The 27,644-nt window shown below is 31.3% G+C and overlaps 1 protein-coding gene across 11 annotated transcripts in view; it reads left to right on the top strand.

Moving 5' to 3' along the window:
- Window positions 1-27,644, top strand: part of NBEA (neurobeachin) — a 739,922-nt gene that overhangs the window by 150,381 nt on the left and 561,897 nt on the right. For 10 of the 11 annotated variants that reach the window (XM_031655705.1, XM_031655707.1, XM_031655708.1 and 7 more), the window contains exons 11-16: window positions 4,502-4,610; window positions 15,801-15,953; window positions 17,089-17,257; window positions 24,110-24,189; window positions 24,930-24,992; window positions 25,079-25,176. In XM_031655705.1, coding sequence (XP_031511565.1) covers window positions 4,502-4,610; window positions 15,801-15,953; window positions 17,089-17,257; window positions 24,110-24,189; window positions 24,930-24,992; window positions 25,079-25,176 — 672 coding nt within the window. The remainder of the gene's footprint in view (window positions 1-4,501; window positions 4,611-15,800; window positions 15,954-17,088; window positions 17,258-24,109; window positions 24,190-24,929; window positions 24,993-25,078; window positions 25,177-27,644) is intronic. The other variant, XM_031655710.1, reaches the window with a different exon arrangement.

Genomic DNA, 27,644 nt, shown 5'->3' on the forward strand with positions numbered 1-27,644 from the left:
AGGGACTATGACATTTAGTGCACTGTAAGGGGCGGCATGTTAGTTGGGGTTAAACTGCAGTACTATTAGACTGTGAAAGTTATTTCTTTTACCTTTGAATGCTTTTAGTAAATATATGAAAGGAGCTTATAATAAAAAGGCGTTCTGCTCTCAAACTATATAAATTTTGTTACATACTGTATACTAATAGTAATATAAGAGATTTAGAATGAATTTTTTTACATATGAAAATTTTAACATTTTGTTTTCTTCAGAAGATAAATTGACATGTTTCAAGCACTTTTTTATACTTTTTTAAAACTATATTTGTCAGAAATAAGATACGGTATACAACATAAAATTAAAAATCTCTGACAAGACAAAGGAAGACATGAGTAATACCCTAACTTTTAATAGAGCCTCAAAGGAATGCTCTTAAATATCCATGACAGTGGTAGCAATTCAACTTATAAGGCTGCCTTGCCTTTTTATCAGGATGAAGGAAAAGGTAGAAATTACTGAGAAGAGATTTCACGGCTAGGGGCAGACTTAGTGATTTCATGTACTATCTTATGTATCCATCTGTCCTTGTATTTTACTGTGTTGCATTTCACAGTTTTCCTTATTTCATCCTGCATTCACTGCCTGTGTAGGCATTGGTCTTCTCTGAGATCACATCTTCATGAGGGCGTTGTCTAAAAGTGACTGCTAAATGTACCTGGAGTTAGAAACATATGGGTTTGCCCCTTCTAATGTTGAACTACGAAGGAAATTAGCTCTTACAACTTACTGTGAGTTTTTTTTGTGTCACCGAAAATTATCTTGGATGCGAAATTGTCTTGGGTGTGGACTTGAATTGATTAACATACAGTGAAATCAATTATTTCTGCTGTGATCACTCTCATTTAGGAGGAGTTATATAGTGAGAGAAATACTATAGAAATATAATATTAAATATTTTACATAATTGTAATCATCTTTTAAAATATTTCACTGTAATTCAGTCCTAAAGTCGGCTTAAAAGATGAAACCTTTTGAAAATGTCCAAAGATTTTTTCCCCCTTATTGATACTGTAAATCTGATTTGGGACTTAATCTACTTAATCAATTACTTTGCAACATTCTTTTATAAGGGGAGGACGTATTAGATTTTAGGGGGAATCTTTACTTTTTATGGAAGGTATTTCCAGTCTTCTTAATAAAAAGATGGTTATTTAAAAAGCCAATCTAGTTGTGGTACTTAGTTTTTTCAGTAAAGACCAAATTGAATAGCCAGTTTATGTCTTCAGAGAGCTACCTTTGAACAGAACTTAGGTTTATATATTCACTCTTAATCATTTTAGTTATGAATTAGGTGTATCTTTATGATATATTGAATTCTAAATAATATAAGTACCTGAAATATAATAAAACTTTATGGATCACATTACATGAGTTATCTACATTAGTTATTAAAAAAGTTAAATACAAATTGAAATGGATAAAGTTATAGTAAAATAAGTCAAAATTCATATTTAAATTTTAATGAAATAGAAATATATATATTTTTATTATAAACAAATTAGTTATGTTTATACATAGTTAATAAATATTCTCAGGTATTTGTGGGCCAAGACTGTTGTTGTATTCTTTATCAATAAAGGCCAAAAAGCTCTGGAGAAATAATAAATATGCTAATTTATAAGAGGTATTATTATACTATTTCTTTCATTTTTTCCCATGGTCTAGCCCTTTAGAATCTGATACTTGAAATAAATATTATTTTCTAACTTAAATGAAGCTTATTAAGAATTACAAGATGGTAATTATTTTTAAGAAAAAACACCCACTAGGTTATTAGCATCATTTTCCTCAAAAAGATACAGGATTACAAACTCATATCCATTCCTGAAGTAGAATTGCTACTTATAGAACATGTGTTATGGTACTGTCTGTTGAAAAGTTTAGCAATTATATATCATGACATAATAATCAGCATACTTTTGGTCTGTGAAGTAAAATACTCCTCTGAAAATCTGTTCCCAGGTATTGCTATACTTTTCAAGAGAATGTTCTATGTTGTATTAGTTCTGGCTGACTCAGATACTTGCTTTTTGGTTTATCCTATAGTATATATTTAGATCCTCTACAGATGAACTGATGTGTTCTAGACAGGAAGTGGTATGTAGGAGATATAGGAATGGGCTGAAGTATCCTTTATATTTGCCTTTGTATCTAGGGGAGTTGGAAATAGGCAAGAATGGAGAGAAATTTTGTATGGCAGTACACAGAATTTTGCAAGTTTATTGTGAGCCCTGCAACAATCCGATGCATTTTAGTTACTGGTAAGTTTGTTAAATTATGTTTGAAATTGTACCTCTTCGAAGATGGCCATCTATTTACTATTACGTCCACCATGTCAATTATACCTTATTGTAACGATCTTTTTTTTTTTTTTTTTTTTTTGCAAAGATGTGGTATTGCTATGCATTGGGTTTTAGGTATAAATTGAAACTACTTTTGTTAGTGAATGCAATTGACATTTCAATTGGTGTCCTGGTTAATATTGAAGTGAAATTAACACTTTACGGATAGCAGAGTCCTGTGTTAATATTTTGGAATAATAATATTAATATTTCTGTTTTTGTAATGGAACTACACTGTGTTTAGAGGTCTGAGGTAACTCATTAGATGTTTGAGAATGAGTACTTATTCTGACATAAAAGAATGAGAAAATCCATGTCATCCTTGCAATTTTATATGGTTCTATATAGTAGGGCGATTTACTGTAAGAAATACTTTTTTGCCTTTTTTCATGGATCATAGGGACCATTGTGAGGCATTTCTAGTCTTTCTTTTTGGCAGTGCTCATGTTTAGGAATCCATTTTCCCACTAAATCACTAACTTTGGTGTATGTAAGAATTCTACGAACAGATTAGGAAATTTTGTAATCTCTATGCATAGTTTTCTTTATTCTTTTTAAACATCTAGGCAGATGTGTTATGTGTAATACAGTACTTAGCAATTATTTGTGAAGTGGCCTTGACTATTCAGTTCATTTAAAATGGACTAGATTGTTTAATAGCTGTGCTTCTTTACAGAAACATTTTTTAAAATCCCAAGAGATTCCTTGGTAGTTGTATTTTTCTTGCAAGTGTCTATCTTTGGCTTAAGGACAAAGTAAAAGGATATCATTGATTTGTGATAGTTTACATTTTTTTTGTGGTTTAAGGATATAGGGTCAGTTAATATAATTGACTTTTAATTTCCTGTAACAAAGTACTTTATTTCTAGATACTATATTTTGTCTAGCTGATATGTAATTCATTAAACTATCAATTTTTATAATAATGATAATGGTAATTTTGCTGTTGGTTCTTGTTATGAGAACATTTCTAATTTGAACAAAAGTAGCCACATTAGGAGAAAAATGTATTATCCCTATTGAAACTGGAAGAGCTAGAATAATTCAAAAATTAGAATAACTTCAGATTCCTTTTGGGCTTTAATAATTTTCAAGTTTTCCTTATTACCAAATTGTCTGAATCACTTGTAAAAATGAGTACTTCCTGCCTTTAAAATATGTTTAGAAATGTGTGGTTTTACCCTTTCTTATGAATATAAATAGGTAATTTAGGGTATATTATAAAACATTGTAATTGATACTGTTTTAATTCTTGATAAAATCTGGTATATAACAATTTATTATGAGCTACATTAAGCATATACAATGAAGGAATATGTATTTCCATTATTCAGAATACTATATTCATGTATCAGTGTTGCTGGTTAAAATCATTATATGTAACTGTGAAGTAATGCATTATCAAAGCTTAATTCAATGCAATCATTTCTTTTTGTTTTATTTCTTCATTCATTCCAAAGACAAATCAAGTGCTTAATCTTTGTCTGACACCTCTTCATCTGCTTTTATGTATTTGTTTATGTATTGCATAATTGTCACTTTTCATTTCAATATTATATAAATAATTTATTTGCTCTCATGAGCTTTTCTTAGGGCATACCTGGACATAAGTGATATGTTACATATTTCTCTGGATTTTTTTTAGCCAAGTGTTTTTGAAGAATAGTTCTAAATGAAAAGTTTATTTAAAAATAGGACTTGTTCTTACAAAGCAATAGTGCATCTATATTTAAAATTTTAAATATACATTTAAAATTTTCTACAATAGCTTGTTATTCAAAAGAATAGTCTTTATTATGGAAAATGATATGGGTATGTTTCTTAGGTTTACTTGAAGCCAGACATATAAATATATGTAGAGATAAACTTTGATGTTTAATCTACACAGTTATGATTCAGTTTATTATATTTAATTTGTAAAGAACAACACTAGTTTTCTCATGCTTATGAGGAAATATATTCTTTCATATATAAGGCATAATAGTCATTGTCAGTAAAATAGAAATTAGATTTGAATATGGTTATTATCTTTTGGCATAATAAAATACTGAAATGGAATGCTGTATTTATAATAAACATGTGATGATTACATAATGATGTCTGTACTTTACATGCAGTGCTACTCTTTTGGCATTCCTGGTTGAACTACTTAAAAGTTCAGTAGCCATGCAAGAACAGATGCTGGGTGGAAAAGGCTTTTTAGTCATTGGCTACTTACTTGAAAAGGTAAGTGATTATGTGTTGATGGTTTTATTGTGTAGCTTCACAGTTGGACAGCTGACAACCACTAATTATATTTTTTCTATAATTTCACTTTCCATTGACTTATACTATTTGCTAATTCCCAAACGTCTGAGATTTCAGTGTAGACATGGAATTAACTGGGTATCGGAAGTGTAATTAAGAAAATTTAAATTAAAAAAAGTAAAGAAAAAATTTACATCTATATTCAAGCAATAAGTATCATTTCTCTTAAGGTTTTCTATAGTAGTACACCCTTATTTCTACTCTCGCTTTCTAAGGTGTCACTTACCCATGGTCAACTGGGGTTCAAAAATATCAAATGGAATAAACAATTTATAACTTTTAAATTGTGTGCTGTTCTGAGTAGAGTGATGAAATCTCATGCTGTCCCTCTTTAACAAGCCCTGGACATGAATCTTCCTTTTGTTCAGCTTTTTCATGCTGTATACACTGTCTCCCTATTAGTCATTTAGTAGCTATCTCAGTTCTCAGACCGAAAATCGTGTACATCATCCACTAGAGGTCTTGGAACTATCGCCTCGGGATAAGGAGGGAGTACTGTAGTTGTTTCTTTGCTTTCTTTTCACTTAGATTATTTTCATTTTTTATTTTTATTTTTGAGACGGTGTCTCACTCTGTCTCCCACACTGGAGTGCAGTGGCACGATCTTGACTCACTGCAACTTCCTCCTCCTGAGTTTGATTAAGCGATTCTCCTGCCTCAGCCTCCTGAGTATCTGGGATCACAGGCGCGCACCACCATGCCTGGCTAAAGTTTTGTATTTTTAGTAGAGACAGGGTTTCCCCATGTTGGCCAGGCTGATCTTGAACTCCTGGCCTCAAGTGATCTGCCCGCCTTGGCCTCGCAAAGTGCTGGGATTACAGGCATGAACCACTGCGTCTGACCTTAGACTGTTTCTTGAAAGTCTTTTGTATTAAGATAAAAATCTTAATTTATATTTAGTATAAATGGATTTACCTGTTAGGTTTTGTGTTATTTTTTAATTATGCGGTCAAAATTTTTATTTTGTAGTAATAGAAACATTATTTTGTGTTCTTTTTCCCTGCTCTTATTACATATTATTTAAAGTAGTTTTTTTCTGATCTATACATAATATAAACAATAAAAATTAGATGGGTTTACTTTTTCCTATTTTGTGTCATTTATGTTTTATGACCTCTTTTGCTTTAGTCACAGCTGTGCTTTTATGATAATGAGTGCTGAATTTCTGATTATGATCTCACAAGAGTTTAATTGTATCATGTGATTTCCTTTAAAAGTTAAAGTGGGATTTCATGAATAAATTTTTTTATAACAAATACCTATGCCCTTTATTAGCACTCTCAGACCTCTTCTTATCTGTTAGTTAACTCCATAATATTCAGCTGCTCTGAAAATGAAACTATTTGAGAAGTAATAGAAGTGAGATCTTAACTAAGGGATAAACATATTTCCTTTGGAAAAAAATTGAGAAGATATTTTGAAGTAGTTTTAATTTTACCTCCAATTGTTTTGCATTTGAAATGTTATCAATTGATTAATGGATAAACAAAATGTGGTATATACATGCAATTGAATATTATTTAGTCACAAAAAGAATCAAGTTCTAAAATATGCTATATTTTATATATTACATGTCTTTATACATATTTTGTATACAACATGTCTTTTCTTTAAAACAAGTGTTGACCTTTCTTTAAGGATTAATGATTGAAGAGTGGTAGATTGTTAAGTAGATCGATCACTGGCAGCATTTCTTTATTGAGATGATTTTTTCCATAACGTTACTAAGAACTTAAGGCTCTTTGACTTATTTTTTTAAATGATAGAATGCTCTTTTTCTATATCTAGTTTATAATAATTGTTTAGAAGATGTATGATAAGCTACATTTAACATGATTTGATAACATATGAAATGCCTTTGTAAGATTACTGTGTGTGACAGGATTTCTGTGAAGACTTACCCCTTTAAATATGCTTTTGTTTGTTTACTGAGAATGTATCAGAAAATTATAAAGTAAACATTCTTTTACTTAAAACTTAGCTTATAGTTAGAAATATTTGTAAAAGCCTTCAAGTAAAAATGTATGTTAATATTTCAAATCTTATAATGTCAATTTAGTGGATGCAAAATACTCTTTCATTGTGGTTTTAATTTGCAGTTTTCCTAGATTTTGAATAAAATTAGACATTTTCATATATAATTATAGAAAATTAATCTTTTATCTTCTTTGGTATTCATTTCCTTTACCGATTTTCCCTCTGTCATCATGATTCCCGCCCTGAGTCAACCCATAATTCATTTTTTGGCTTTATGAATTGCTTATTCTAAATATTTCACGGAAGTGGGATCATACAATATTTGTCTTTTTGTATTTGGTCCATTTTGCTTAGCATAATGTTTTCAGTGTGTATCCATGTTATAGCATATTTTACAACTTCATTCTTTTTTATAGCTAAATAATATTCCATTAGATGTATGTATACATTTTGCTTCTCCATTCATCAGTTGATACACATTTGTGTTGTTTCTATCTTTTGGCTCTATGAATAAAGCTGCCATGAATGTTCATGTACTGGGTTATATGTGGACATATGTTTTTATTTCTGTTCAGTAGATACCTAGCAGTTAATTTGCTGGGTCCTATGTTTAACTATTTGATAAACTACTGATGTTTTTCAAAGTGACTTCATCATTTTACATCCTACCAACCATATTTAAGAGTTCCAATTTTTCCACATCCTTACCAACTCTTGTTTTGTATGTCTCTTTTTGATTCTGGCCCTCCTTCTGGGTGTGAAATGGCTTATCAATTTTAAATTTGCATTTTTGGAATGAATAGTGGTGCTGAATATCTTTCCATATGCTTGTTGTCTATTTTCATATGCTTATTAGCTATTTATTGATATATGTTCTTTGATTTGAAGAAATACCTTTAGCTCTTTTGCCCATTTAATGATTGTGATATGTGCCTTTTTATTATTGATTTGTAGGAGTTTTTTTAATAGATGAATGTTTAGCAAATATATTCCTCCATTCTTTGGATCACATTAATTTGCATTTCCCTGATGACAATAAAGTTGAGCGTATATTTATTTTACTTTTGGATATCTTCTTTTGTTAAATACTGCTTCAGAGTGACAGTTTTCATTTGGGTTGTCTGTCATTTTGTTACTGATTTGTGGAAATCATACATATATTTTGGATGTAATCACTTCATTGGATATACACTGCAAATTATCTCTTCTTCTTTGGCTTGCCTTTTCACTCTCTTAATGGTGATTTTTGAAAACAGAAGTTACTAGTTTTAGTATAGGTTACATTTTCAGTTTCTTTTATGACCAGTTAGACCCATATCCTGAAGCCATAAGATTATTCTGTTTTCTTCTCAAAATTTTGTTTTATCTTTCATATTTAGATCTATAATCTATCTGGAATTGAATTTTATATATGGTATGAGGTATAAAGGTCAAGGTTCTTTTTTTCCCCCATGTATGTCATCTAGCTGGCCCAGTACCATGTTTTGAAAAGATGATTTCCTATCTCATTGCAGTCTAATCTTTGCCATAAATCAGATGACCATGTATGACTGTGAATTTTTGGTGTGTTTCAGACAGTACAACAGTATTTTAATTTGTATAGCTTTTTAGTATGGCCTGATATTTAAGAGTATGTCATCTAACTTTACTGTTGTTCTTGAAGACTGCCTTGACTGTTTTTGGGTCTTTGCATTTCCATATATATCAGCTTACTAACTTCCACCAAAAAACATGAGGATTTTTATTGTATTATATTGACATCTTTCCTATATTGAATCTTTCAGGTCATATACTTGATATGTTCTTTTATTAATTGAGATTTTCTTTTGTACTTCTCTCTATGAAACAGTTTATGTCTTTTTGATGGATTTATTTCCAGATACTTAATATTATTTGATGCCCTTAAAATTTTAATTTTTTACACTTGATCTTACCCAAAAGGCCAAGAAGCAATTAAAATTTTTGATTTTTGTTAGTGGTACATAGAATTATAATTGATGTTTACATTGAACTTTTATATACCAGTCTTTCTATTCCTCTATTAAATCTAGTCATTTGTAGATTTTTTCAGAAAAATTTTTGTAGACAATAACAACATTGGAGAATGATTAGTTTTGTTTTTTTCTTTCTAATGTTTAGTTTTTTATTTTTTTCCTTCCCTTGTTATGCCACCTAAAAACTGCCAGCGCAGTGTTGAATAAAAGTTGTCATAGTGGCCATCCCTGTCTTATTCCTGATCTCATGGGCAATGCTTTTAATAATTAGCCAGTAAGTATGATATTTTTAATAGATTACTTTTTGTAGATTTTTTAGTTAAATTAAGGAATTACCTATTTCTAGTTTGCTAAGAGTTTTCTTGATTATAAACAGGATTTTATCAAACACCTTTTCTGCAGTATTTGAGATGATTATGATTTCTCTTCATTTTTCTTAGTTTAGTGAATTACATTGATTATTTTTCAGATTTTAAACCTTCCTTGTATTCCTGGACTCTCGTTTACTCCTAAATCTACTCGTATTCCAACCTGGCTTTCATTCTTACATGCCCTTTAAGATGGCTCATGTCTTTATCACCAGTGGCCTTCATAATCTGTCCTGTGATTATTTCTCAGTCCTTATCTTATTTGGCCTGTGAATATTTCAGTTGAACATTCTTTCCTTCTTGAAATACTTTATTGTATTGTGTTTTTTGATGGCTTTCTTTCTTTTTTTCTTACTTATTCTGTCTCATTAGTTCTGCTTCATCTTTCTAAATTCTGATGACTGTTCTGTCCCAGTGATTAATCCTGGAAAGCGTTTCACTTTTCCATCTACACAGTACCTTACTCTAATTGAGATTATCTACTTCTGCAGCTTCCATGATCCTGTAAATACTAATTGCCTCAGTTGTTTCTCCTACTTTTGGTTCCACTTGGATTTCTAGTAATCTTCTTGACTAAATTATCCAAACTTATTTTTCTCACACGTTTCATCCTTCAGAGTTCTTTATCTTATTTAGTGGCATTACCATTCAACAAGTAGTTGAAACCAAAAAGTTAATTCTTTTTGACTCTACTTTTTTTGCACTCTAGATCCAAACTCTCAGGAAATTATGTTGTCTTACTGTCAAAACATATCCAGAATCAATTACTACTTCCTTACTTCTCAATTCCTTACCATGTCCGTTGATATCATCTTAGTTCAAACCATGATCATCCTTTACCATTGGTTACCTACAGTCAATTTTTCACTTGCAGTTAGACTAGTTGTCCTAAAATGTGCCCAATCTTATTCAAGTCTTCATCCTTCTCATAATGAAGTCATAAGCTTTATACCTCACATCATCTCTTCCGACTCTTCTTGCTTTCTCGGTTTTAGGCAAGGTATTTTTGCCTTTTCCTTAGAAACTAATAAAATGGTAAGCATTTACCCAAGGACTTTTGCATTTACTTCCCCCATTGTTTCCGTCACTCTTTCTTCAGATACTCACAGAATTTGGTTGTATGCTTCATTCAGGATTTTGCTTATATGATGCCTTATCACAGAAATATTCTCTGATCATTCTAACTAAATTAGTATTCCTTCCATAACCATCAGTGTTTATGTACCCTGCTAATTGTGTAGCACCATTCTGGCATGTTTTATATTTTTTACTAATTTTCTGCCTCCTTCTGCTAGAATGTAGGATTCATGAAAGCAGGGGCAATATATGTATATTTTTGTCTCCCCTTATTGTTATATCTTCAGCACCTAGAACAGTGCTTGGCTCAGTAAATAGTTGTTGAATTGAGTATATGAAAAGTCCTTGCATGCTTGTCTGATTACCTAAGAAAGAGTAACTCTTTTACCTTTCTTAGAGAAATGCTCACATTGTATTGTTTTTAAATAATCAGTGGCAAGGTTAGTATTAATAGTATAGTAATAGAATTTTCATTTTTTAATTGCTTAACTGATAACAGGTTCCTGGTTAACTGCAACTTAGCTTTTGTATCTCCTTGTCATAGAAGATATCTTAGGAAGAGAGTATGTGAGAGGCCTTTTTATTAATAAAAATTTTACTGTTCCACAAAAAATTTTAAGGTGTTTTTGTTTTGTTTTGCCAAAATATGATCTTATGGAAAACTTAGAGGTTATCCAGTGATTCAATAGGATATTTTTGATTGTGGTTAGTAGAAAATTTGATTCAAAGTATCTTAAACATTAAGAAAATATACTAACGAATGTAACTGAAAGTCTAGTATTAGATGGCTTGTCAGTTATATTCTTGGCAAGAAACAGATGGCATACTCAACCTACGTTTTTGAGAAGAGTTTAATGCAAGGGTATTTAAAAAGTTGTAAACAGGGAGCTTGGCAAGATTTGAAGAGATGAGGGAAATAAGTGTTTAGTATAACCCAAAGAGAAAGTTGTTGTGGCTATTAGGAGAAGGGTACTTGATGGGAGTGTGGTCTTCAAGAAAGGAGTATAGTGTAAGTGTACTGAAGGGGTAAAATCTGGAAAATATATACCCAAATTCATTTTCTTTCTGTCCTTTAATTTCTTGGTAATGTCTTCAATTAGTCAAACCCAACTAGAAACCAGTAGGCAATAGAGCATCCCAAGCATGAGAATAGGACAGGGAATGTTGGAAAGGCAGCAAAAGGTTGGAAAAGCGGCAACAGTAAACTGTCTTTCAGGGCTGGGTTATCTGGGTCTCAATAATGTCATCAGAGACCCAGGTTTTGTCTGTATCTCTACTGTACCAGCTACAGTGTTGATTTTATGCTAAAGCCGATACTGTTTGAGGTCACAATGCTGCCAGAGAGAATTGGTGCTGTATGCCTTCACATCCAGGTAAAGAAAGTGAGCTCCTTTCTGTCAATTGAGCAAGTTTCTTCTCTCCAATTTGATTGGTTAGCTTAGAGCTTGGCTGGCCTACCATTGAATCAGTTGTTGCTATGAGAATGCTAAACTTTGATACCGAGTCTCTGAGCTAATCATTACTTACTACCCTCCCTTATCACTCCCTACCAAAACAACAACAAATGAATAATCTGGTTGGATTAGGCTATTTGGAGCAAAACCTTGAAGTCCTGGGAGGAGCAGAATGGATAATAGACTACTTTATGATGTACCTCTACAATTACAATAGTTTTACACAATTTATTGAATATATACTCATTCACATTATATGTATATGTGTGTGTATGTATAATGGTTTCTACAATAAAAATGAACGTTTCTGATAACCTGTTCCGTTATGGGCTAATCTAAATGTTGGAACAATCTCTCTTTATTGAATAGAAGTTTCTCTTTGTAACCTCCAGTGCTCCTATTTGGTTTAGTTAATTCTGGAGTGGATACTATAATGCAGCAATTTTATAACTTCTCAGATATTGTTTCTAAATATGGTTTGCCATATTACATATAGTACTTCTTAAAAATTGTGTGTTCTGCCACCACATAAAAGTAATATATGGATCAAATTCCAGAGCTTACATTTTCTATGAGATTTAAATTGTATTTCCATCTAAAAGTTACAGATTTATAACTATAAATTATCCAAGTATAGATCTCCTTTTAAAATAGCTTTACTTGAGAAAATGAATACAAATACCAAAATATAAAAATATTTTAAAACTGTTAATCAAAGGAAATACATTTAAAAGCAGAGTTAGAGATCTTCTTTCTTCTTTTCCCAGGCTGTGTTTTTTCCTACCTATTCTGTTCTTACTCTGTTTTTGAATATGACATTAATTCAGTTAAATGTTTCCTGAGAAATTAGGGTAGGGATCAGGAGGAAAAAAGATGAATAAGATAATATCTTTCTTATATTAGGAAAGAGATTTTTTTTTACACTAACAGTAATAAAAGGAAGAAGAAATAAGTACTACTAAGAGGTGAAGGTAACATGCGGTTGAAGAGAATATTCATTTATACATTTATATACTATTTACAATCCAGAATAGTAGGATTTTGAGTAGGGAAATTAAAAGACACAATTTTAGAAAAATATTTTCTGAAGAATAATTTTAGAATGCAAATCTGCTACCCAACAGCATTAATTGGTATGCAAAAACAACAGGCTTTTTTTTTTTTTTTTTTAAAGTAATGTGGAAGGCCTTGTGTTGCTTCTAGTATATCTTTTAATATCATGGTCCAAGTTCCAAACTTGTTTTTATATTATGAATTCATCAAGTGGATATGTTTATAATGGTCAGCCTGATTTTATAATACAGGTTAATGTTCTTTATAAGGACATGATGAATAATTTTTATGAGCTACAGTCTGGTCACATAGCATGTTTAGTAACAAGATATGACTGTATTCTATTTTAGAGTTTTACGTGTAAGAGTAGAATGTATCAGATCATGTTCTTGAAATCATTACTACTGAATAAAAATAGAATGTATAAGATAAGCTATGTGAAATTGTAATTAGTGAAGGAGCTGGCTACAGTTTTAAGTAACTAGTGATCTCTTATTTTAATTTCATTCCCTTACAAAGTACTATATTATTTTCATTGATATTCCTTTAAATATGATTACCTGCTCTTTACTTTTTAAACTCAAATGTTTGTTTTGGTTCCCCTCCTTTATTAACTCAGCTGTTTATTTAGATCATTTCCACCATCTTTTGTAAAATTTTCATTGAAAATTATGTACTAAATTTTGATTTGAATTTCATTGAAAATTATGTACTAAGTCTTGATTTGAATTTTGTAGGTTATTGCTTATGTAAGCACCATTGGTAATTTTGTCAGACACATTATTATATTAGTGTGAGATCATTTTTAACCTTGTAATAATTTAAACCAATTAAATGCCCCCTTCTTAGTAAAACCTGTTAACCATCCTTCTACAAATGTTTTATCTGCACCATAGTTTCTTCCATGAACTTAGTAACCTCTAACATGTTACATATTTTTCCTTTTTATTTTATTTACTATGTGTTCCTGCCTTATCATCTCTTAGAATATGTTCTGTGAGGCAGAGTTTTTTCAATTTTGTTAGCTGCTTTTTTGACAATGCCAGGGAGTGTACTTGACTAATAGTGAGTAATCAACATGTATATTTTCTAAATGACTAAAAGTCTTGAGCTCTACCTTTAAGGTAAAGGAAATGTATGCAGAGGTGTTACAAACTGGGGGAGCAAGATGGTAAAGGAGGGGAAGCAAACGTGTCCTGTGGGTGAAATTGGCCCACAGTAATATCTGTAGGACTCAACAAAGAGGTTTAGTTTTGGTCTTCACCACTCTTCACTGTCTCCTACTCTAGTTTACACATTGTTGTTAGCTATTTGCAGTCATTTTAGTTTGTGACCTTTTATGTGGAAGTGTGAAAATTCATGATGTGCTTAAGTCAAATTTATTGAGTTGTCCTTATTATGAACATGAGAAATGTAACTAAATCATATGGGAGGTAAACTTGGTAAGACGATTTCATCCCTTTTAAACTTAGATCATCTTAAACTGATACTCAGACTTCAGTCAGTGAAGAAAAGGGAGGAAAGATGTGTTGTGTGATGTGTGCTTTAGGACTCAGTGGTAGGTGATTCTTACCCTATGATTGAAAGGATAGTTGGGCCGGGTTTGTACAAATACAAATCACAGACATGGGGTAATTATAATGAATAAAACTGGCAAAGAATTATAAAAATAATTCACAAATCACCTGAAAAAGATAAGTTAATTAAGGGGGATGACATATGAAAATGCCATTTAGAAAGCAGGACACACAAATGGTCAATGAAGATATGAAAAACTGCTCACCTCTCAAACTCCCAGGGTTATGTAAATTAAAATATCAGTGAAGTATCATTCTGTACTTAGTGTATTTGCAAAATTCCAAGAAGTTGGCAAAGATGTTGAGACTTAGAATGCTTATACCCTGATAGGAGGAGTGTGAATTGGTAAAATTATTTTGATTGCAAGTTGGAAATATTTTGTAAAGTTGAATAGTAATTATGTTTCTTTGAACAAGAAATGTTATATATTTATGTATGTGTATATATATGTATGTGTGTAAAATTGGCCCTCTGTATTTTGCGTTCACAGATTCAACCACCTATGGATAAAAATATTTTTAATACAATAAAAATAATATAAAAATAAAAAAAGAAAGGATAGTGATACTACAAAATAGTATCACTAGATGAGGAAGAAAAGATTTGTGTAGGAAGATGTATTTTTTGATGTTTGAGTTTGAATTATCAGTTTTAATAAAAAGCATTTTTTAATATTATAGCAATTTTATCTGAAATTGTATACTAGGATAGCATTGTCCAATTAAAATACAATTCAAGCCTCAGGTGCAATTTAATATTTTCTAGTAAAAAATTGCAGGTGGTATTAATTTTAATAATGTATATAGCCTAGTGTTTTATTTTGATAATATGGAAAATATTATTTCGACATCTATTCAATAAGAAAATACGATTTTTAAAAATATTCTGAGCTGGAAAAACCCAGTTTTTTTCATACTTACAACGCATCTCACTTTCAGTTGCAACATTCCAGCAGCTCAACTGCCACATAGGGCTTCTGGCTACTATATGAGATGGTTAAGCTTTAAGGTTTGGTTTCAATTTTGGAGAGTCTGTTGTTTAAATACGGTTGGTAATAGGTACATGGTGATAGCCATTGAAAATTCTTGAAGCGAGTACTCAGCATAGACATAGTGTTATATGAAGCTATGAAAGCATATGTCATCCAAAGATAGGGTATTTATGGGAGAAGAGAAGATCAAGGAAATAATATTTTAAGAAGTATTTTACATATTTTAAGCTGTATTTTTACATATTTTAAACACTATCACTTTTTATTTCTATGTCTAAGATCTCTTCTTGTATGTCAATTTCTATAAAAAATGAAATGAAGACGTTTACAATATTTCATTTCCTTAGCTTTATCTAATAGTAGCATTATTTAACTTGAATTATTTATCTATAATTGTCTTAGATCGGACTTCAAATAACAAGCTATCACTCAAAGAAATAGCTAAAATTTCAGATATCTTAAAAAATTATATTTTCGTGGCAAAGAAAATATAAATATTTATTTCATATTTATTAGGGATAGCATATGAAAAATTCATGTGTGCTTATACTAAGTCAGAAATTGCACAATTTGATATTCTGGATATTTCAAGCTAGAATTTCTGTTTTCTTTCTTAGTCATCAAGAGTTCATATAACTAGAGCTGTCCTGGAGCAATTTTTATCTTTTGCAAAATACCTTGATGGTTTATCTCATGGAGCACCTTTACTGAAGCAGCTTTGTGATCACATTTTATTTAATCCAGCCATCTGGATACATACACCTGCAAAGGTATGAATTTTATACTTACTCAGTTTGTTTTAGTGCAATGTTATACATTATAGTTGCTGGATCTAAAGTATCCAGTGGAAAACATTTAAACATTTTAGCTTATTTTATAGTTAATCTGCGGCAATTGTGTTAGGCAGTATCAGGAGAACAAAATATTTATAAGTAGTAAAATAAATGAAACGATAGGTAAAAAATAATCTTTGTGTAACACTGCATTCTAACATCTTTAGATGTGATACATACTTTTCCAATGAAGAGAATTAGCTATACCAATTTTTGAAAGATGAGGAAAGAGAACGGAGAACTAATTGTATTATGACTGTAATCATTTTGCTGGAAAATTGCTTTCATTTTGAAGGCAGAATTTATATCATGACATGTAAATAATACTAATTTAAAAATAAATATATACATGAAATAAGTATTTTTCCAGATAATAACAGAAAATTCTTATTATTTTATATACAAGGATTTAGTCCTAGTTGAAATCAATAATGAGGGATTTTTTGATTTTGAGCTATCTTTTACAGTTTAAAAATATCTCACCAAGTTACTAATTATTGCCTAAGCCCAAATCTGAATTTTGAGAACTCTTCTAAGCAAGATGTCTGACATTCCATCTCTATGCTCACATGGTCAGATTGTGAAAGCGAACTATATATTATGGCCATAGGTGAGGAGAATTTGAAATTGCATGAACTTTTAGGATATATGACAAAAATATATATGTTTTCAGATATGCTTTAGCTGACTGATGTTCTGTTGGTATGAAGAAATTTATACACTGAAAGCTACTGAAATGTATTTTAAGAGCTTTAGTTGACTTTTAAAATATTTTAATCTTTTTTATCAGATTAATTTCAATAAATTATTAAATCATTTTAAAATTATTTAATTGCCACAGCTATTAGGCTACCTTTATTATAATAAGTTTATTAGAATATGTTAATTGCAGATTATATATTTTTTAATATAAATAATATCGAAGAAGAAAGTTATTTTTAACCTCATAAAAAATGGTCACCTCTTGACCTTTACTAATTCGCATTTAAATTAAAACTGAATGTATATTTATAATATAAGCACTTGAGGCATTTTAAATTCATTTTGATGATTTGTTAATATTCTGTATTAGGTTCAACTTTCCCTATACACATATTTGTCTGCTGAATTTATTGGAACTGCTACCATCTACACCACCATACGCAGAGTAGGAACAGTATTACAGCTAATGCACACCTTAAAATATTACTACTGGGTTATTAATCCTGCTGACAGTAGTGGCATTACACCTAAAGGATTAGGTATGTATAACACTTCCTCTGTATTTACATTTGCCTATGATTATTCTGTATTCTGAGTACTGTTACAGTGAGCAGTGTACATGACTGTGAAATCACTGAAATGTTTTCTTTCTTAGGTAGCAAACTGGCATATTGAGAATGGTTTGTGGTAAAGAAGTTTAGGGCTTTTCAATATTAAATTTTTTTGGAATAAGATGAAAAGCAACAGTATTATTTTAGCCTCTATGCTTTTTTTCATTCAGGAAAATACTTCATAATATTAAAAACAGATAAATCATATTGGTTATAACTGGTGTGTTCTAATACATCAATTGCTTTCAACATTTTCAGATTGCTACTTTAAAAAATTTTTTTTTTCCAAATTTATCCTTTGTTCTGACTATAGTGGAAACTAATTTAGTTCTTCACTGTGATTTCTTTTTTGTTTTGAAAATATAGCCAGTTTTTCTAATTATACAAAAATATAGAAAATAAAATAATACAGAAGAAAAAATATATTTATGACCCAAACCCCAAGAATAATTACTGATATGATTTTGTCATGTTGTCTTCCAGTGTTTCTCATTGCATACATATATGAAAATATTTAAACTTTATAATTATAGATTGAGATTTTCTCAATTTTTCTATCTTGTTCTTTTCTCAGCTTTTTTTTTTTTTTTTTTTTTGAGACGGAGTCTTGCTCTGTCGCCCAGGCTGGAGTGCAGTGGCCGGATCTCAGCTCACTGCAAGCTCCGCCTCCCGGGTTCACGCCATTCTCCTGCCTCAGCCTCCCAAGTAGCTGGGACTACAGGCGCCCACCACCGCGCCTGGCTAATTTTTTGTATTTTTAGTAGAGACGGGGTTTCACTGTGGTCTCGATCTCCTGACCTTGTGATCCGCCCGCCTCGGCCTCCCAAAGTGCTGGGATTACAGGCGTGAGCCACCGCGCCCGGCCTTTTCTCAGCTTAATGTAGTAATGTAAGGGGATGTACCATTTACATTGTTTCTAAAGTTTTGATTCTGTAAATATTAGAGAATTCTCTCATTTATATATGTGTTTACCTCCATCTTTGATTTGTTTAAAATTACTGAGAAAGGGGCTAATGACAAGTATTTTAAATTTTTTTCAGGAATGTCACATTATTTTACAGTTTTGCCAGTAGTATGTTACAGTACTTCCTTTTGCGTGCTCACAATAGCATTGAATATTATAGTTTTATAATAATCCTGTTGATAAGGAAAAATAGCACTTTCCAATTTTTTTCTTTTTTCTTTTTTTTGAGACAGAGTCTTGCTCTGTCACCCAGGCTGGAGTGCAGGGGCTAAAGTGTGTTTCCTATAAGCAGCATATATTTGGATCGTGTTTCTTTTTTTTTTTTTGGAAACGGAGTCTTGCTCTGTCACCCAGGCTGGAGTGCAGTGGCGCAGTCTCGGCTCACTACAAGCTCCACCTCCTGGGTTCACGCCATTCTCCTGCCTCAGCCTCCTGAGTAGCTGGGACTACAGGCGCCCACCACCATGCCCCGCTAATTTTTTTTATATTTTTAGTAGAGATGGGGTTTCATCGTGTTAGGCAGGATGGTCTCAATCTCCTGACCTCGTGATCCGCCCAACTCGGCCTCCCATTTTACTATTTTAATATTTATGTAAGCTTACTTTTATAATGTCTTTTTATTTTATTAATGGGGCTTTAGAAGTTAATTATACTCAGATCTGTTATTTTGTCCTTTTATGGCTTCTTCCATTGCTTTTAAGTTGGTAATGCCTAAAATTTATTAGATTTTTCTGCCAAGCACTCTACATATTAATTTAATAATATATATAGTAATTATAGACATATCCATATACATACATAAGACTGCATCTATATATAACTTTTTTTTTGATATCATCCTCATTTTAAAGATTAGGAAACTGAAAGTCGATACAAACCCACCAGCACCAAAATTTGAATCATATCCATCTGACTCAGAGACCTAGTTCTTAAATGCTACACTATGATAGCATTTGCTCTAAACAGATCTTATATTCACACATAATAATTTTTGCCTTATAATATTAATTTCTAATTTACAGAAAAGTTACAAAGTTGTAAGCATTGCACAAAGAATTCTTATATGTCCCTCACCAGATTCTCAGTATTTTATATCTTACCACTTTAGCCTTTACTATTCTCTCATGCTCTCTTTTTATGTATATATAAGCACACCTGCAGATACATACACATATTTTTTTCTGAATCAATTGATAATAAATTGTAGACATGATACCCTCTCACCTCTAAATATTGTGTATTTCCTGAAAGGTAAAGGCACTTTGTTACATAACCAGAGGATACCCATTAATATCAGTAAGTTAGCATTAATATAATATTATCATCTAATTCACAGACCCCATTCAAATTTCACTAATTACAATAATGATGTCCTTTCCAGGAAAAAAATTCTTTTGCCCTAAGTCTGTTGAGGATCATATGTTGTGCTTAGTTGCATTCTTACTTTTAATGTTCTTCAGTGTAGAATAGTTTTTTAGTATTTCCTTGTCTTTCAGGACCTTGACATTTTTGAAGAATACAGACCAGTTATTTTTTTTTTGGATAACCTTAAATTTGAATTTTCTATTTGTCCATGATGATTCAGGTTTTTCATTTTTACAAGAAATTACAGAAGTCATATTGTATCTGTCTCCTTGTATTGTGTCAAGGAGGCACATGATGTTGAGTTGTCCTTTTCCAAGTGATGTTAACTTTAAACATTTGATTAAGGTGTTATCTTCCAGGTTTCTTCATTAAAAATCACTCCCTTCTCTTTGGTAATTAATAAATATTTGGTGGAGAAATACATTGAAACTATATAAATAACCTGTTCTTCAACCAAGTTTACTTATTTTAGTTCGTTGATGATTCTTACTAGAAATTATCTTTATTGTGATGACTGACAAATGATGATGTTTTCTAAGACATAATTAAGTTGGCATATCTGCTGTGAGGAAGAACTTGTTTTACTCCTCCACTCTGTCTGTCTGTCTGTCTGTCTGTCTATCTATCTATCTATCTATCTATCTATCTATCTATCTATCTGACATCTTTTATATCAGTATGGACTCATGTATTCAATGTGTTATATGAACAGTTGGCATACTTTCTTTGCAAAGGGCCAGATAGTGTTTTAGGCTCAGGGAACCATAAGGTCTCTGTTGCGCATAGTCAGCTCTGACATTGTATTGCAGAAATAACCACAGACAGCATGTAAATGAATAGGTGTGGCTTGTTTTAGTGAAACTTACAGAAACAAGTGGCCTGATGAATTTAGTCCTAGGGCTGTGGTTTCTCTGTCTCCTGGGTTGTATCATTATTTTAATGCTCAAGATTTGGCCAGTAGGACCCTTCACATGGATTATGGGACAAATGCCCATAAGTTTTAATACTTTCTTACTTTCTGAAACAAGATGTTTCTGACTTGTCCTACACTTTGCTTATCCCAGCCCTGAAATTAGCCATTTTTCCAAGAAGCCCTGCTTTGCTTGGTGGATATGGTTTTTAGGAACCAAGATCTGGATGTGAGGTGTGCTTCTTGGTTTTTGAATGTCATTGCTTCTACATACTCTTAGTGGACAGATCTAGGAAATGATGTTCCTATCTATGTATATAGGTATATCTCAACTGATTTATCTATATTAAAACCATGAGTTCACAGCAGTACCTTCAATTCCAGTCCAAAGCCACATGGCTCAACCTAGCCTCAAACTTCTTAAGTTTGCAGCTTTCTTCTTCAATAGTGAGAAATCTTGCTTCTATTGTCTTTAATACATTTATATATTTTCTTATTCTACTCTGTAAAACCAGTGTTTTGATACATACACCATAACCTTCTCAGCTTTAACATTGCTAGTCATCTGTAACCATACCCTCAGATTTAACTCTGTATGGCCCTTGTTGTCTCCTCAGCCCCAGTTGTTTCTTTGGCACTGGCCACCCTCCTGACCTCTACTGTCTCCTTGGCCTGACCCTGGAAGTCCTTCCAGACTCACTTGCCTCTTTGGCTCTGTAAGACCCTGGGGATCACCAGAGCCTCTGCTCCTTCCATAGAACCCTTGCCCCTGAGGCCTCACTGGCTGTAGCTACATCAAAGAGAGGGAAAGGAAGAGAACCAGTACATATATTTTAAATGAAAATGACAGGAAAGTGGAATGAGCATTTATTTTTCTTTGTCATTTAAATAATTATTTTACTTTAACATTTTAATGCTTTGAAATTAATTTTTTTTATATAGTAGAACGTAAGGTTCTGACTTGAAGTATGTAGTTTTCTAAATGACAGCATTTTTCAATACCATTTTAAACAAATGCTTTCTTTTAAGGACACTCTAAAGATAATTTGCACGACACTAGCTTTCGTAGAACTGTTCATGTGTAGGCACTCACCTTGAGAAGAAGTAGGATATTTTTGCTTTGACTATGACTTAACACTTTTGTCTCTTAAATTATGATTTATATAGTTAACTGTAGAAGCATTGAGATATATTAAAAGTATTATAGGACAGGTAATATGTATTTATGGTAGCAAGTGAAATAATACAAAGGTTTATAAATAAAATGTTACTGCTCTCCCAGGTTACCAGTCTTGTATATCTTTCTACTGCCTTTTCTCTGCTCATACAAACATGAGCTTACTCATGCACACACATAGGTGTTTCAAAGCTTTATTTTGAATATATCATGAACACGAAGTGGTATAATTACATATATCAATGTAATATGTAAACATGTTATAAATATAAATATAAATATAAAATGAACCTCACTTAAACATCACTAACCTTAAGAAGCAGAACATTCCCAATGAGCCTGAATATTCTCATGCGTGATCACATCTCTTTTCTATTCCCTGTCATAGAAATAACCCCATCCCAAATTTTACATTATTTCTTTTCTTTACTTGGGTGCTTATTATTTTTTTACTATGCTTTGCTCTTTTACTATTTATGTATGTATTACTAATTTATTGTTTAGCTTCTGTATGTTACATAAATAGTGTTATTTGGGGATTTGTTTTTTCATTCAATTTTATATTTGTTAGATAAATCGGTTTGTATTTTATTTTGTAGAAATGGATTTATATCAAGCACAAAGCACACAAATATGTATATATTTCTTTGCAGCATGCTGTTTGTATTGTGCAGTATACAATAAAAGTGATTATTGCTAACATTTGAGTGCTTATGATTAAAATGGGCCTGGTACTAGTCTAATTCCTTTACATATGTTGATCCATTTTATCCTCACAAGATGTCCTGTGACAAGCAGTAGTATTATTCTTACCCTAACAATAAAGAAGAAAACAAACCTAAGGCACAGAGATGTTATAAAACTGGTCCAATTTTATTAATTGGTAGCAGAAATAGAAGTAAGAATAAGGAAATTATTACTAAGGCAGTATCTGTGTGTTTTTGGATGGAATGGGGATGTGATCAGGAAAAGGAATGTGGCACAGAGCTGAGGTCTGGAGCATGGTGAGGGCTTTGGCACGCAGGGCAGGATGGGGCCACAATCAGTTGTTAGATATTCAGGAATTTTATGAGCTGTTTGTTAAACTGTTGGTATCTTGAACTTGAAATCAGATTATTATTAATATGATAGAAATCAGAAATACATAAATGCTCAAAATCAGGACCTCATCCCTCCACTCTGCAGATAATTCCTTTACCAGCATACCAGTGGTTGATGGGTTTCCCTGTCAGGCTACTGTCAGTGTTCAATTTATTGACCAAAGAAGTGTTTATACAGGTGTTCATTTTATGATAATTCATTAAGTTGTTCATGTATGCTTTCTGTACATTGGCAATATTTTACAATGAAAAGTTTTTTTAAAGTAATACCAGTGTCAATAGGAGGAGAAGAGTACTTTGTGCATCTTGGTGGCAGTGGGGCAATAAAAGGTGGAGAGCAGTCTGGGAAATAGGGAAGATATTTCTTTTATTATAATAGGCAGGATGGATTTTTTGGATAATAACTTGCTTGCAGATGTAATAATCTTCATGTAAATATTAAGTGAATAAGCAGATGCTATAAATTATACATGAAGGGATTATGCTTTTAAAACTTGTCAAGCAGTAGATAAATACTGGTTGCTACAAGAAAGGCTTAATGTTAAAGGATTTTTATGAATCCAGCTTCATTTTTTAAAAGTATTCTTTATTGTATATTATGCATATTACATGTATTATATTTTCATTTTTTAAAATAATTAGATATTTTGAAATTACTTTAAAATTTGTACATTATGATAGAACTGTTATGCACATCTTAATATTTTATGCTCATTTTCGCTTATTGACACAGCATTTCTTAAATGCCCTCAATAATATGTATTTTCTGTATACAAGTGACATAGAAGAAATCTGCTAAAAAGCAGATAATTACAATAAAACAGAGTGTCATTTTTTCTGTGCTTTGTTAAATAATGTGTGGGGTGAAAATGGAGAGAGTCCTTAAATGAAGACAAATTTAATTGAGAATGGAAGACATATTGGAAAACCTATTAATGTAATAAAAACAAGAAAGTATTAAAGTATTAATATAAATAGTTGGGGATTATACATTTATAAATGGATATTAATATATTACAACTTTTTAAAAAGTTCTTTTTTCCACAAAATCAGACATTCAGTAAATAATTTGAAGTTGCCAAAAATTTGAAAGCTAATTTTTGGATACTCACATATTATTAAAATTGTATAACATTAATATAAATGTTGTAATTTAAATACATATAATTATTCAAGAATGTCATAGTATCCCAACATAATTGCATTTAGCTTATTTAATATCTTGTATTTTTTGTTTTTACTTTTTTTTTCTGTTTTGTTCTAGATGGTCCCCGGCCATCACAAAAAGAAATTATATCACTGAGGGCATTTATGCTACTTTTTCTGAAACAGCTCATACTGAAGGTAAAATAATTTTATATAATTTAGAATTACAGTATATTAGGTAGAAAGGAATTTCTGGCATGTTTTAAAATTATTATTGTTAAATTAGTAATAGCTACCTTTAAGTGATGAATTGCTTTCAAAATTCTGCACATCTTAGTATTAACTTTTATTGAACTTAACTAACTTCTGGTTAAATGCTCTCTGAAATCTTCCCTATTAAGGGATGTGACAGAAATGGACAAGGAACATATGAATAAGAATTGAGCCCTTATTCTTATAATAATTGACCCTTATTCTAGAGAATGATCTGTGTGCCAGTTTAAGAAGGCTTACACAACGCATTTTATTGTAGTAGGATGTTTTAAATGTTAAGAGGAAACCAAAGTGAAAATAAAAATAAATTGTGGGATAGTACCCAAAAATTGATACTGTATAGTCTTGCATTTATATTGTTTTAAGGAAAGAGTAAGTGATTAGAAAATAGTCATAAGAATACTTAGATGGTCAAAATATGCTAACTTTTTATAGTGAATGTCAATCAAATATTAATGACTTAAAAATTGATATGTTTCTAAATATTTACTTAATTAACTTGAAATAATATAGTCTATAAATTGTGAAATGTGTGGGGATTTTAGTTAAAATATCACTATATTAAACTTACTCTTATTTTTTTTTAAAATGATTATTTTGACATCTTTTTTAAAATAAAATTTTAATTTTAGATGTAAAGTAATAAAATATTTTTTAAAAATTAGGATCGAGGGGTCAAGGAAGATGAACTTCAGAGTATATTAAATTACCTACTTACGATGCATGAGGTAGGACATGTTATGGGCCTTTTATTTTAATTATTTAAGCCAATCTTTAGAGTAAAATTTTAAATCAATTTTGTTGATTTATGCAGGATGAAAATATTCATGATGTGCTACAGTTACTAGTGGCTTTAATGTCAGAACACCCAGCGTCAATGATACCAGCATTTGATCAAAGAAATGGAATAAGGTATGATATTACTATTAGACTTTAATGGAGCACAGTTGTTCCTCCTAGAATAACTCCTATGAATATTTGAATAAATATTGCAAAATCTTACACATAAGAGAATAAATGGAGAATGCTGCTATTGATCCTCGAATACTCAGGAAACTGATGAAGTATGTATAAACAGTAGTCTCAGGAATCAAGAAGAGTAATTAAATTGTTTTTGCTATAGTAAGGACATTACAAATTGTGAATAGAGCTTTTTTTTTTTTCAAGAAGACACAAAAAAGCAAGGCACGTTTTACCAAAAGAGGATACAATGAAATTTTATGATATGAGGCCTGAGAGAGATGATAGCCAGATTTGGAAGGTTCATAGAATGGTAATAACTTCAGTGGGTTTTTGTTTTTTTTTTTTTTTTTTTTTTCAGTTGGTGATGAAAAAGAATTTTGAATAGGGCAAATGTTGTGCTCAGATACCTGTTTTGTTAGATTTACAATCACCACTGTGAAACATGAGTTGAAGGACAAACTGACGTAGCAATATCATCAGCAGGGAGATTATTTTATTCATCTGTATTAAAGATGATAAAGATGACGACCTGAGACAGTGGCAGTGCAATGCAGTGGAAATAACAGAGATGAAAGATGTTTTGGAATAAGAGGCCAAGGCCAAAAGAAATTGAAAACCAACTTTTGTTGTGGCAGTTGAAAAGTAACTTGGTAGATAGGTGAAATCCAATTTCTTAATTAGTATTTTTATGAACTTAACCCTATAATTTAGCTTCTTAAGGAATTCTTCTGTTATATTTTTCTGGAGTTTTAATTAGTGGGATGAGCAGGATATCAAGGTTATATCATGTATAACGCAATGAATTTCCACAGATTTATTGTGAAAAAGAGTTTAAAAAACAGTTTGGAAATAATATATCAGTGACTGTCAACGGCTTTTTTAAGTGCTTTTTTTTTTACTTGGCCATTTAAATCAATGAATAACAACTTTCTAGACTTGAAGAACTCCTTTTCAAATTAGAGAAGCAATCACTATCTCTGTATGCATATCTCACTTGTGATATCCCTATTACTTTGAGTTTATAATTCATGGGGCTGCCAATCTATTTGAAGAAGATTATACATTTAGTGATTAACAACTGTTATAATTTTTTACTCTTGTTATAATTTTTTACTGTTGATATTTAACTGATTTTACCAAATAATGGCAATTTCATATAGTTCGATCTAATAATATAGTACAGTTACACTCACTTCTGAACTTATATTTAGATTGAATAATTAGTGTCCTTGTCCTTAGAATTTGCTTTGTTTATTATATTATCTAATAAATTTAGTGAATCAGTTGAAGATATCCACATTACTCTTATGGAAGATACCAAACTTAGATTGTCTAATATGATGAAATGCAGAAATATAATTCTATTATTTTGACACATCAAAAATATGATTCTACAATTGAGAGTACTATTTGGTAAGATCTTTAGGATTTACATAGTATTTTAAATGTATGGTACGAAAGAACTGATTAAGCACAACAGATTAAAAGGACTTGTGCTCATGGCTGACCATGAGCAGAGCATGTCAGATTGTCACCAGTGTGTTAAAAACAATCACACAGATTAAAAAGCAGCCTTTCCTTGACACTTCAACTTTTCTACTTCAAAAATGAGGAGAAAGCTGGTTCAGAATAGTATAAAAGATGAAAAAAATAGGCTTATTAGATAGAAAATATTGAAAATGACTGAAGCATTTAAATGTCTGTGTTCTAGAAAATAGCCACTAAAGGCTAACAGTTGTATATGACGTATTTTGGGAGGAAAATTCTGGTCTGTTGTAATTCATACAATTGAGTTCAGTGTAATAGTTGAACAAAAAGAATGAACTCAGTTTAATTCTGATGATATGCTAATTGGGCTTAAGGAAGCCCTTGTGATAACGGACCACTGAACTAAGCAGCCAAAAAATTGGTATTTTTGTATCTGGAAATTTTCAAAGAAAGGAATAGACAACTATGTGTCTTATATAGCTTAGACCATTTGCTGGCTGAATATAGTGAGCTTAAGCAGATGAATTAGGATTATTGTTAATTAGTAATAATGTATATTACAAGTAAACATTCATTAACAAAGTAAATTTCTTATTCATACGGTATCACATCCCTATGTAAGTAGATGTGTGATGGCCCTAGACATTTTCATGTTTCAACATTAATCATAATTTCTCTTGATCCAGGGCAGGGTCTGATACCTTTTTTTCCTGCTACTCAAAGTTATTCCTAGAAAGTAGAAACTCTGTGAGAACTTCTAATTCTATATTTGAGTATAGCCACATTTTTAGACTGTGAGGGTTTTTTTTTTTTTTTTTTTTTTTTTTGACAGAGTCTCACTCTGTTGTCTACGCTGGAGTGCAGTGGCACCATCTCGGCTCACGGCAACCTCCACCTCTTGGGTTCAAGCAGTTCTCATGCCTTAGCCT

Source organism: Papio anubis, chromosome 15 (assembly GCF_008728515.1).
Source record: "Papio anubis isolate 15944 chromosome 15, Panubis1.0, whole genome shotgun sequence".
Classification (NCBI taxonomy): domain Eukaryota; kingdom Metazoa; phylum Chordata; class Mammalia; order Primates; family Cercopithecidae; genus Papio; species Papio anubis.